This window comes from Loxodonta africana, chromosome 22, assembly GCF_030014295.1.
Source record: "Loxodonta africana isolate mLoxAfr1 chromosome 22, mLoxAfr1.hap2, whole genome shotgun sequence".
Classification (NCBI taxonomy): Eukaryota; Metazoa; Chordata; class Mammalia; order Proboscidea; family Elephantidae; genus Loxodonta; species Loxodonta africana.
The window spans coordinates 2,750,052-2,763,018 of NC_087363.1; the positions used below are offsets into that span (position 1 = coordinate 2,750,052).

General features: G+C 36.6%; 1 protein-coding gene across 1 annotated transcript; it reads left to right on the plus strand.

Moving 5' to 3' along the window:
- Positions 1–1,709: 1,709 nt before the first annotated feature.
- On the plus strand, positions 1,710–3,594 carry LOC100676760 (olfactory receptor 4C15-like). Its single transcript, XM_010602148.3, has one exon. The coding sequence runs from the start codon at positions 1,710–1,712 to the stop codon at positions 2,649–2,651; it is 942 nt and encodes a 313-aa protein (XP_010600450.3). The 3' UTR covers positions 2,652–3,594.
- The last annotated feature ends 9,373 nt before the right edge of the window (positions 3,595–12,967 follow it).

Below are 12,967 nucleotides of genomic sequence, written 5' to 3' on the forward strand. Positions count from 1 at the left end.
ATACAATTGTATATTTGTTAGTTTTATTTGCTAATTCTAAGTGGCATTTGACAAAATCAGTTTACTGATAGTTCTCACATTTTTTTTTATTCATTTCTTCAGCAAACATAATTGTATAAACTATTTGAGTGATACGTTTCTGTTATATGTACAGGTGAAGATACACTCATCCTTCAAAGCCGTGCCTTCTTATGGAAAATGAAGTCCAACGTTGAAGTAATTATCTAGTTGACTCATGGAAATGCTTTCAATGGGTAAAGCAGCTGACTTATTAAGTGGGATGATAATAACCACAATTTGCAACAGTTCCTTATCATAAGCAACATTTTCACATTTCGTAATTGGCCCTCATCATAATCCTATGAGGTGATCAGGTAAAGTATGTATGAACTATTTGACAATAAAGTTATATAATTTTGAAGCAGATATACCTTGAGGGATTGTACTTAAATATACTGAGCCACATTGTATAAGTAATTGGTTAATATTGATAAAGCCTTTAGAGTGTCTTATATTCAACATCTTGTTTCTATTCCTTACCTACATGGTTTTTGTCAAAGTGTATATGATATATATGTATATGGTGGGGCCATTACCTTTTGATTATACATCATTTGCAGTTAGTTCCCTGACATGTCTCATTTATACTTGAACAAGAGAATCAGAAGTTTTTAACATTGAGAGGTGTGTGGAGACTGTAGAAAGGCCATCCTTGCTCTGAAGATCTCCTTAGAAAAGAAATATTCTCAACCTTTTCCTTATTGATAAGGTGGAATGGACCTGGGCTCTGGAACCAGAAAATCCCAGATCCACTTTTTGAAAATTTTTTGACCTTAACCTCTTAAAGCATATATTTGTTACCAGTAACATAGGGATAATAAGTCCTAACACGGACTGTATCCTAGACACAAGGCACTGAGCAATTGCTTTCCTTGCATTATTTCATTTAGTCATCAGCATAGCACGCTGAACTAGGTAGTGTTATTTTTACCAGCTTCCGTTTTCATTTTAAAATGATGAATTAAAAAAGCAACCAAAAAATTAATGTATACATATTATTGGCTAAGCATATGTCTAGGCAATTTCATAGGCCTTTATTTTTTTATAAAGAATGAATTAATTCATCTTAAAGGCCCAATTCAGGTCAGACTTTTAAAGAAATATCTGTGGGAGTAGGTGTGATTTCCACGTGCCTGTAAAACTGCATGTTTTGTTGTCTTCTATTTGTAGATAAAGCGGTTTACTGGGGAGAGATGTATTTCCCATGCAAGTCATCCTGGTTCCCATGCCATGTCAATGGCAGACATAACTAATACATTACAGTCCCCCTTTCTTCAGAGCTTGGATGTGTTTCAGAATTCTCAATAACTCACTCTAGGTAGCCACTACTAACTAATCAGATTTGGCACTTGAGATAAAAACTATTTGTCACTCCTACCACATATGAATGTTTCCATTCCTTGTATTGAAACTCTGGCTATTTTAAAGTATTTACCTTGATCCTTCCTGGTGTCTCACTACCACCTTTAACATATTTCTCATTTTGTATTCTCAACAGAAACAAGCACTTAAAATAACTTTGCTTATGGATGCACCAATGCATTGATGACTAGCTAATCCCATAAACTAGTCTGTGGCAAATATCTCTTTCTCCTAAGTTCGGATTCTACATGGTCACTATGGAAGCTTTCACCTTTTCCTCTGAAATCATGAAAAATCAAAGCTGTGTGACAGAGTTTGTTCTATTGGGGCTTTCACAAAACCCAAATAGTCAAACAATAATATTTGTTGTATTTTTGCTTACCTACATTGCAACTGTTGGGGGCAATTTGCTAATTGTAGTGACCATCATCAGCAGCTTGGCACTCCTGGGCTCCCCCATGTACTTCTTTCTGGCTTTCCTGTCCTTCCTGGATGCGTGCTTTTCCTCTGTCATTGCTCCAAAGATGATCGTGGACTCCCTCTATGAGAGGAAAACCATCTCCTTCGGGGGCTGCATGACACAGCTCTTTGCTGAGCACTTCTTTCCTGGAGTAGAGGTGATTGTCCTCACCGCCATGGCCTATGATCGTTATGTGGCTATTTGCAAGCCATTGCACTACCCCTTTATCATGAACTGGAGGTTCTGTGGCATTCTGATGGGGGTAGCCTGGGCAGGGGGCTTCTTGCATTCTGTAATACAAATTCTCTTTATATTTCAGCTGCCCTTTTGTGGCCCCAATGTCATTGATCACTTCATGTGTGATTTATACCCATTATTGGCTCTTGCCTGCACTGACACTCATATCCTTGGCTTTTTTGTTGTTGCAAATAGTGGGTTAATCTGCATTATAAACTTCTTATTGTTGCTTATCTCCTATTGTGTCATCTTGGTCTCGCTGACAACTCATAGCTCTGAAGGTCGAAGGAAAGCTCTCTCAACCTGTGGATCTCACATTGCTGTTGTGGTTTTGTTCTTTGTCCCGTGCATATTTGCGTATGCACGACCTCCATCTACTTTCTCCTTTGAAAAAATTGTGGCCATATTTCCTACCCTCCTAACTCCCTTGTTCAATCCTGTGATTTACACATTCAGGAATAAGGAAGTAAAAAATGCCATGAGGAAGTTGTGGACCAGACTTGTGGTGGTTTCTGATAAAAATAAAACATGAAACTTATAAAAAAGCAAACTTCCAGAAGATGGAAATCGAAATGGGCTTAGAGAAAAACTCTCTAGGGGATGCACCTTGTAAGACAGAAGGTAATATAATGCAATAGAAAAACACTAACACGGAGGTCAGGAAATGTTTTTTCTACCTTCAGATCACTCATCATTTCGGAGTTGGCAGCTCAATGTCCTCATATGTAAAAAGACTTGAATTTTATGCTTATTTAAAATATAATAACAAAAAGAAATCAGGAAAAGAGAGGAATCAGATTATCTATTAATCTGCTCGCCATTCACACCATGCTCCAAAAAACATTCAGGGAAGGAGGACAATAATATCTTAGAGATTAGAACAGGAACTTCCTGAAACTCCTTCAATTGAAAAAAAGTTTTATTTTTAGGGTACTGATCAGAGTTAAGGATCCCTGGTGACCAAGTGGTTAAGTGTTCGGCTATTAACCAAAAGTGGGTTGGTTTGAACCTACCAGCTGCTCCAGGGGAGTAAGATGCAGGAGTCTGTTTCCATGAAGATCACAACCCTGGAAACCCTATGAGGAAGTTCTGCTCTGTCATATAGGTTTGTGATGAGTTGAAATGGATTAGATGGCAATGGGAGGTGATCCCAGTCAATCTGATGGAAAAGCATTCAGGACTCAGGAAGGAAAGAGACAAGGGCATTCTCAGAAACTCAACTGTAGATGTTCCTGGAACAAATGACTTCATCATTTAACATGGGTCCATTAACATCTGCAACAGGATTGATGGAAGACTCATTAACAACCTACAGTATGCAGATGACACAACCTTGCTTGGTCAAAGTGAGGAGGTCTGGAAGCACTTACTGATGAAGATCAAAGACCACAGTCTTCAGTATGGATTACACTTCAACATAAAGAAAACAAAAATCTTCATAGTTGGACCAATAAGCAACATAATGATAAATGGAGAAAAGATTGAAGTTGTCAAGGATTTCATTTTACTTGGATCCACAATCATCACCCATGGAAGCAGCAGTCAATATATTAGAAGATGCACTACATTGGGCAAATCTACCACAAAAGACTTTTTCTTAAAGTGTTGAAAAGTAAAGATATCACCTTGAAGACTAAGGTGCACCTGACTTAAGTCATGGTGTTTTCAATTGCCTCATATGCATGCAAAAGCTGGACAATGAATAAGGAAGACCAAAGAAGAATTGATGTCTTTGAATTGTGGTGTCGGCAAAGAATATCAAATATACCAAAGACTGCCAAAAGAACAAACAAATCTGTCTTAGAAGAAGTACAGCCAGAATGCTCCTTAGAAGCAAGGATTGTGAGACTGCGTCCCACATACTTTGGGCTTATTATCAGGAGGGATTGTTTCCTGGAGAAGGACATCATGCTTGGTAAAGTAGGGGGTTGTCAAAAAAGAGGAAAGCCCTCAACAAGATGGATTTAACACAGTGGCTGCAACAATGAGCTCAAGTATAATAACAAGGATTGTGAGAATGGCACAGGACCGGGCAGTGTTCCCTTCTGTTGTCCATGGGGTTGCTATGAGTTGGAACTGGCTCGATGGCACCTAACAACAGCAATAGCAACAACAGATCTGAATCACTTGTTAAAATTCTTGAGAGATAACACCTGATTGACCATTTTCTGCCAATGGATGAGGTCCTTTTGGGTCAGTTGACCGCCCCATGCCAATCATCAGAGGGAGAGGAAGGGAAGTAGATTTCATAAGGGAACCATTGATGAGTAGCTTTAATTTGAGTTCAATCAGAGAGGACTCTTGATAAATCATTTTCCTAGCAAAACCAATATCAAAGTTGAGGGTGTTGTGAGCTGACTACAGGGTAAACAGAGGCCGGAGGTATCTGAGAGTAAAATTTAGATTTCAAAAGGGGATTGCATTCAATTTACTCATTGATTTGAATTTTGTTGACTTGGTTTATCCAAGTGAAAATAATTCTATTTGAGCATTAGTCAGTAAAGAGAGAATTCAAATCAAACACATCTGAACCCTGCCTATATTTTTTTTAAATAGCAATACCCAACCTGGTTTTATAGCTTCTCCTATCTACTCTGCATATTTCCATAAGAATTTCTACTCTATAACCTACTATATAGTTTATTTCCTTATTGTGTCTTATCTGCCGTCTCTCATAGAATAAACTGTGAGGCAGGAGATTTTTTCCTATGTGATTCACTGATGTATCATCAGTATCTAGAACCGCCTGTTGCAGGAGCTCAGTAAGTGTCTGTTGAGTAAATGAAAATAAGTGAGCTATCTTCCCTTTTTGAAATTTAAATGTATTTACAATATTAATCTACTAAAATGTTGAGTTTGGCAAGTGAATGCAGCTGTTGCTGGGATTCGTCCCTTGATCTTGAAAATAACCGTAGATAACACTTTAACATAACACAGCGAAGAATATTACAAACAAATTATCTACTCTAGTTATTTTCCCAAATCTGTATAAAAAATTAAAACAGAAAATAAAGGTATTACTCTCTGCTTACTCTTTCTCATTCTCCATTCCCTCTCCTATAACCTGCAAAAATAAGCGTTATCATTGATTTGAATTTCATTCTGAAGGCATTTTGGATCCCAATAAAATAATCTCTTACTTCAATGTTTCATTTTATTCATTGGGTTTGAATCTTGCCATAGTTTCTGAATTATTCACTAGAAATGTCACCTCAGTAAGATGCAAATGAATAGGGTTTAAAATAGGGTTAAGTGAACAGGGTTTAAAGTAGGACACTAATTCATCCTAAAACTACATGTGAGAAACAAGTGGATCTAAACCCAAAATATCTCAGTTGTCATGTGTTCTCAGTTCCCATAACTGAATGTTCCATGATCAACTGCATTCAATAATACCCTGACATTTAACCTGCAGTCCAGTTGAATAATCCAGTCATTCAGTCTACAATGAATATTTAATGAGCACTCCTGATCTGTTCACCTCAGATCTTGAAAGCACCTCAAGGGAACTTTTACTTAACTTCTTGCCTTTGGGCAGTTCAGCGATCTCCTTTGAAACTTTTTTTTTTTTTTAGTTGCCTTTGAGTTGATTCTGACTCATGGTGACCCAATGTGTGCAGAGTAGAATTGCACTCCGTAGGATTTTGAAAGCTGGTGCCTTTTGGAAGCATTTTGACAGGCCTTTCTTCCCAGGCTTCTGGGTGAGTTCAAACCACCAACCTTTCAGTTAGTAGGGAAGCACTTAACCATTTATGCCACCCATGGACTACACTTTTGGCTGTTGTTATTTTCCAGGCCAAGAACGTTTATGGCATTACTGTACATACCTTATCAGAAGGAAAGAGCTTTAGACTTGTAGTTAAAGATTTTATCCTATGCTCAATTCTGTCACTAACTAACTGTGTGACCTTAGGTGAGTTATTTCCCTTCTCTGGGCCTGAGGTCTGCATGTTTATTGTTGTTAGGTGCCATTGAGTCGGTTTGGACTCATAGCAACCCTATGTCTAACATAACAAAACACTGCCAGGTCCTGTGCCACCCTTAACAATCATTGTTATACTTGAGCCCATTGTTGCAGCCACTGTGTCAATCCATCTTGTTGATGGTCTTCCTCTCTTTCATTGACCCTCTACTTTACCAAGAATGATGTCCTTCTCCAGGGACTGGTCCCTCCTGATAACTTGTCTAAAGTATGTGAGACGTAGTTGAGTCAACCTTTCTTCAAATGAGCATTCTGGCTGTACTTCTTCCAAGAAAGATTTGTTCAGTCCTCTGACAGTCCATACCAGCACCATAATTACAAAGGCATCTGCTCTTCTTTGGTTTTCCTTATTCATTGTACTGCTTTCACATGTGTAAAAGACAACTGAAAACACCGTGGCTTGGGTCAGGCGCACCTTAGTCCTCAAAGGGGCATACTTGCTTTTTAATACCTTAAAGAGGTCTTTTGTAGTAGATTAACCCAGTATAATGTGTTGTTTGATTTATTGACTACTGCTTCCATGGACATTGATTGTGGATCCAAGTAAAATGTAATGCTCGACAACTTCAGTCTTTCACAATTTATCATGATGTTCTTACTGGTCCAGTTGCGAGGATTTTTGTTTTCTTTATGTTGATGTGTAATCCATTCTGAAGGTTGTTGTCTTTGGTCTTCATCAGTAAGTGCTTCCAGTCCTCTTCACTTTGAGCAAGGTACATTGTGTTATCTGCATATTGCAGGTTGTTAGTGAGACTTCCTCCAATCCTGATGCCACCTTCTTCATATAGTTCACAAGTTTAGAAAGGATTAATAAAAACACGTAAGTACTTCTTTGCACATTTCTGAACCAGGGGTGCTTTCTTTCTATGTATTATATCTTTTAGTTTTTAAAGAAGCTTTTTAAAGTTAGGTCTTCTTGTTCCCATTCAATTGATGGAAAATCTGAGGCTTATATACTTTCAATCACTCACCAAAAAGCTTCCTCAAGAGTATACTCCTCTGTTTATAACAAAAAATTCCAGATGTTGGGCATGATTTTCTCCAAGAAGTTTGGGTCTGCTTTTTGCCACTAGGCCCTTCGGTGAAAATGCAAATCATGCCTCCTTTTCTGCCTCACATCTCTCAGTCTGAGCCCCTCCTTGGACCTCTCATTTCATCCTCATTGGGGATACCTGGCAGGCACTGATACACCTAGCAGGACATTCTGACGTCAGAACTCTGGGTAGAAGCATGGTCTCTCAAACAAGAAAGCAATATTGCAATGTAATCTGTCCCATCTTTAATTACGTGCAATCACATTAAAAAAACAAAAATTGAGGTTTCTTTCCTATGAGTGGAAAATCATATCTTTAAAAAGAAAAAGAAAACACATAAGACAAGTATTCAATATTTCCTTTCTCTTTTCCTTCTGTCTCCCTTCTTTATGAACTATCTTAAAACATAGATGGGGTTAGAAACAGGAGAATGTAATATTAATAATGTTAAAAGTAATAAGTAATAATTATTACCAGATATCTCTTACAAAAGAGGAAACTGAAATTAATAGGTTAAGAAACTTGCCTGAATTCATGTCTACCACACATATTTCACTCATCTGAGCCTTTAACTGGCTTCAAGTCTTTAATCCTTCTAGAAGAGATGGGTTTAAGCAATCCTATGGAGAAGGGATTGAGGTTTCCTCAAATGCATTCAAAGTGAGAATGGAGTTTAACTTATTGGCCCCAAGGTTTGCTTTTGCTCTTGAACTGTCTGACCTGGGTAGCACATTGGAACATCCTTAGGGACTTGGCTGGGAGTAATGTTTTTTTTGGAGCTCCTGAGGCTGAAAGCCTGCCATAGGCTTTTGCAGATTTTGTGTGAATTACAATAAATATCCAACACAGTAAAAAGAGAAACCTTAACTCAAAAGTACCTGTGGGAAGGGGACTGACCTCAGAGTTATTTCTCCCTCAGTGTACTGAAATAGCTTATTCCAAAAACACCTTTTCAAGAACAAGATTAATGAACATTTGATATTTTATTTTTTTAAACCACACTGCCCAGTGTCATTGACCCACTTGTTTTTTCTAAGCTACTGCTTCTTCTGGGGAGCAACAATGTAAAGTCTGCATTTGCAGGGTTCCTTCTCTCCATAAACTCCCCACTCTCCATAACCTCCTGTGTTAGAAAGCATTGAGAAATGTCAGTGAAGTACTGTTTCCATGTTTCAACTGGGATTCATATGATTCATCTTCTAAGCAAATTAATGCTGAAGATATGAAAAATATACTTAATTGGAAGTCATATATCTGCTTATAAGAAAAGAGGTAAGTTTTTCAAGTCTGGTAAAAATATTTTCTTCACAATACCTCCTTATAAGTGATCTTGTGGAATCTATGCTCTGATGGAATCTATACTCACTCGGTCTTTACCCCCCAATGAAAGGTGAAGCTGGATAAGGATTCCTAAATCTTTGCTGGCCTCAGAGCAAGTACACTATCTATCAAAGTCCTTCCTGCTTACACAAGAGGAAATAAACTACACTATGGCATTGAAGCCAGCCTAAGCAGAAATTTCTAATCTTCGGGATCCTCTTTTAAAGATTTGAAGTTCAATGGTGATGTTTATGAGACAGGATTTTCAAGACCCATGGCAACCCTTGATCATGACCTACAGTGGCATCTGCTCTCAGGTTGAGGTTCAAGTGGTAGTATAGTTGGTCAGGGAGAAAAAAGTTGAACTCTGTGATGAAATCTTGGGTCACACAACCCTCAATAACATTCTTTGTTTGTCTCCTCCCATTTGTCTTTCTGCATCCCATACTCTGGCTCTTCTTCCTTCCCTGGAATTCGCTGACTGTCACTCTCCTCTCTCTTACTTTAACTTCGGCCAGTCTCTGTCTCTTCCCTCCCTTCACTATTATTTGTTATGCACCTAGTTTGGTATTTGTCCCACCATGAAATTTACAGTGGTTGGTTTTGGAGACAGGAAAGAAACTTAAGGTGTCATTTGACATCATTCTCTGCTGGTTTGGGACTTCTCTTTTCTAGGATGCGGTCTACATGAATGGTTGAGATTTGATGATTTATATGATTGTTGTTAGACACTGGAGAGAGAGGCTATCTAGTAGCATCCAAACCTTTTTATAGCCTGGTTGTACTTGGCAAAAGTCTATTACAGATAAATCTTTGTACATAAGGAAAACAAGATAAATGGCTAACTTACCTCATGAAAAAGCTCATAGGTCAAATAATGAAAGTGAAAACCTATTTAAGGTCATGCAAAAATAATATATAATCTAATATTACCTCACTCAATTCAATACATACCTAATAAAGTACATACTGATATAAGAGTATAGGGGATAGAGGTAGATGCCTATTTGTCTGGGAAGAAAAGGGAAGACTTTTGGGGCCAGAGATAGAGATTTGGGATGAGCTATAATTTGAACTATTAACATTTCAACAGGCAAAGTAAAAATTAAAGATACTAAAGAACAGCTAATAGCAAGTTCCCCTACCGTGGTTTCCTCCAATATCAGGGAGTTAGGACTGTTCAGGAGTATTAGGAAACAGTGGCTGAGCTCAGTGATAGAACTCTAAGGGACTGCTGATCTTAGCTAATGCATACATCTTTGTGAAGTGCTGCTTGCCTATCTTCAGGTTTCAAATCTTCTTTGCTCATTTAAAGCAAAATCAAATAGAATTGCATCACCTGGCTTTCACTGCTGTCCATCATCAGCCCACAAACTTACCTCTTACAACTTCTTGTTTCAATAAGAGTATAGTTTCTTACAATGCTTACCTGAACCAGTTCATGCTTCTCCCCTCCTTATCATCTTTTACTCACTCGCTAGCCTAACTGTTCCTCTCCTCACAGCAAATGACATGCTTTTGTCTTTAGTCCCTGTCGGGAACTTAGTGTTTCAAAATAAAGTAATAATTAATTCACTTGCTTTTTTTATTTGTCAGAGATAAGTGAAACTGCCGGTCAAAGCTTTTTGTTTTTATAACTGGTATTATCACACTGAGATAATATTTGAGCTGGGTCACAGAAAAAATAAATAAATAAAACAAAGTTTTATTTCTTTTTGTACAGCTTTATAAGAGGAACAATTTCACTTACTAATTTGAAACATTAATTCTACTTGGTAAAATTCAGTATAAGCTTTTCAATACTTTAGTTCCATAAAATTTAGTGAGAAACTTCAGTTTCATACATTGAAATCAGTAACTCCATTCATTTCTCATTTTTGAACCTTCACTGACCCTCAGTTTGTTCTCTAGGGTTCTGTCTACTTTTGGAACTACAATTCATTAGGTATTATCATATATAGTCACGTGTAACTTTTTGCAGATAATTATCTTATTCAGAATTGTGTTATCCGTCCAATGTGATCATAAAGAGCTTGAAGACACATATCTATGTGCTGCTATGGCTACCAGAGACCTGATTAGGTTCTTAGTACATATGATGGCTGAGTTGAAGGTGTTATTGATTCATTGATGAATAGATGATTAATCAGAAAAAGAAAGAGTACCTCAAAATTCATTCTAAATAAATTCTAGATCCTTTGACATTAATATTAAAAATTAGAGAAATAATATAAGACAGGATAAAGACACAACTCTCCAAATTGTTGACTGATGGACATAAACATGAAAAAAGGGAAAGAGCTCAAATTTAAAGATATTTAAAAAACTAATGGACAAAAATATGTAAATCAGAAAGATGAAATATAAGTAAAACATGTACAAAAATTATACTATCACCAGTAATCAAGGAAATGTATATCATAGTTTTACTTTTACTCATCAAGCAAATATGATAATGATCCAAGTTTGATATTCATTAGAAATCTGTTTCATATTCCTGTAATTTTAGAAACAAGTGGAAAAAAAATCCGATTTTTACATCAAAAAGGATATATAAACAAAATATGTACATGTATAACTCTGAAAAGTTGGAAAAATATGTAAGGAACTATTAGTTACCTCTGTAACATGGGATTGGGAATTTATGAATTTTAGAAGGATAATTTTTTTAATCCTGTAATTTATTTTAAAGGTTGGATATTTTATTACATAAATATATTCCCTGTATAATTAAAATATTTCTAATAAACCTTGATACAAAAAAAAGGAAGGCTATTTGACAGTAGTTACCAATAAGTATGAAGATAATCATAGCTTTTGCCTCAATAATCTTGAAATTTACTATCTGAAATGACTAATAATAAAGAAAAGACTATACCATGGGAAGGGGTTCATTCAAAAATCTTTTATGAGGGTGAACATTTGAAAACAAATTAAATGATTAAAAAAAATTTTGAAAACATATTATGAATTTCCTGTATATGTTAATTTACAACTCCTAAAGTAAATGAATACATTATAGATAATCTTTATATAGGAAAAAGGTTTTAACAATTCCAAAAGAAAACCAGAATATTTAAAATATCAGAGAATGTTTACAATTCTATAGATACGTACATGTCTATGCAAAAAATAGAGTACAACATGGGGGAAGATATCTGCATGGTGAAATGATGAAATATATTTTTTAAATTATGTTTTAAGAGAAACAAAACTTGGCAGAAAACAAAAGTTTTGTAAGATAGTGGTAGAATCACATTGAGTGAAGACATCATTTAGCTTTTAGAAATACAAGAAGTGGTATATCCGGTTGCATCCATGTAAATACTATGTATCTAACGTGAGTAATGGGTGATTTCACATATACAGTAATTCTGCTCGATACTACCAGCCTCGATGATTTATTTAAACATCCCGTGTGTCCTGACTGACAAGGAAGGCAAAATCAAGAGTCGAAGTTGGAGATATCATTTCTTCTTAACCCTTTCATTACCAAATTTTTATTAAAAAAAAATGTTTTTTGATGGCATGTGTTTTCAGTATTGGAAAGCATGCTTACTAATTGAGTGTGTTTAACTTTATGGTTGGTAATATGGATTTTGAGAAATATGATCTGACAATACAATCCACCAATCAGGTCAGTGGCATTTTGGTGCCACCAGTCTGTGACATGACAGTATGCCACTGAAAACTCGGCAGATAATTTATGACTGACGTCTTTCTATTAGGTTACATGGAAAGCCTTTGGTTTTCCAAATATGACACAGAAAAACCAAAACTAACCTAGCAGGGCTCCCTAACTGTCACACAGGAAAACCATAGTGATGTTTGCAAGCCTTATGTCACAGAAATAAAGGAAAAAAAGGCAAACCTTTGCAAATGTAACTTATCTAGGAAACATCATCTAATAGAAGGCTCAACCTATACAAAGAAGAGGCTCCACTCCAGTCAGCTGAGCTGTATGCATTTCAAAAGGAACCCACCTTGACACTAAGTCCAATAGAACCTGACTAAGACCTTAAAAATGAGGTCCAGAGGCATAAAAAGTGGCTAACATACCATTTAGGCCAATGTAAATGAAAACACATAACCCAACTCAGATACTGAAGAAGTCAGGAATAACTGGTTTAAACTCGTGTCCAAATTAAGGAAAAATTTTTTTTCTCAATAGGAAATCTCCAATTTAATGTTTGAATTATATAGGAATAATGTTTTTCAAATATTGAGTTACACACATATATTCCATATATGCTTTCATACCCCCCCTCCAAAAAAAAAAAAAAAAACTTGCCATCAAATCGATTCCTACCCGTAGCAGCCCTACAGGACTGAGTAGAACTGCTCCATAGGGTTTCCAAGGCTGTTATCTTTAGGGAAGCGGGCTGCCACATCTCTCCCTCACAGGAGGGCTGGTGGGTTCCAGCTGCCAACTTTTCAGTTACCAACCTAGAATTTAACCACTGCACTACAAGGGCTTTTTAAGCAAAAACAAGGAAAAAGAAAGAAATGTTA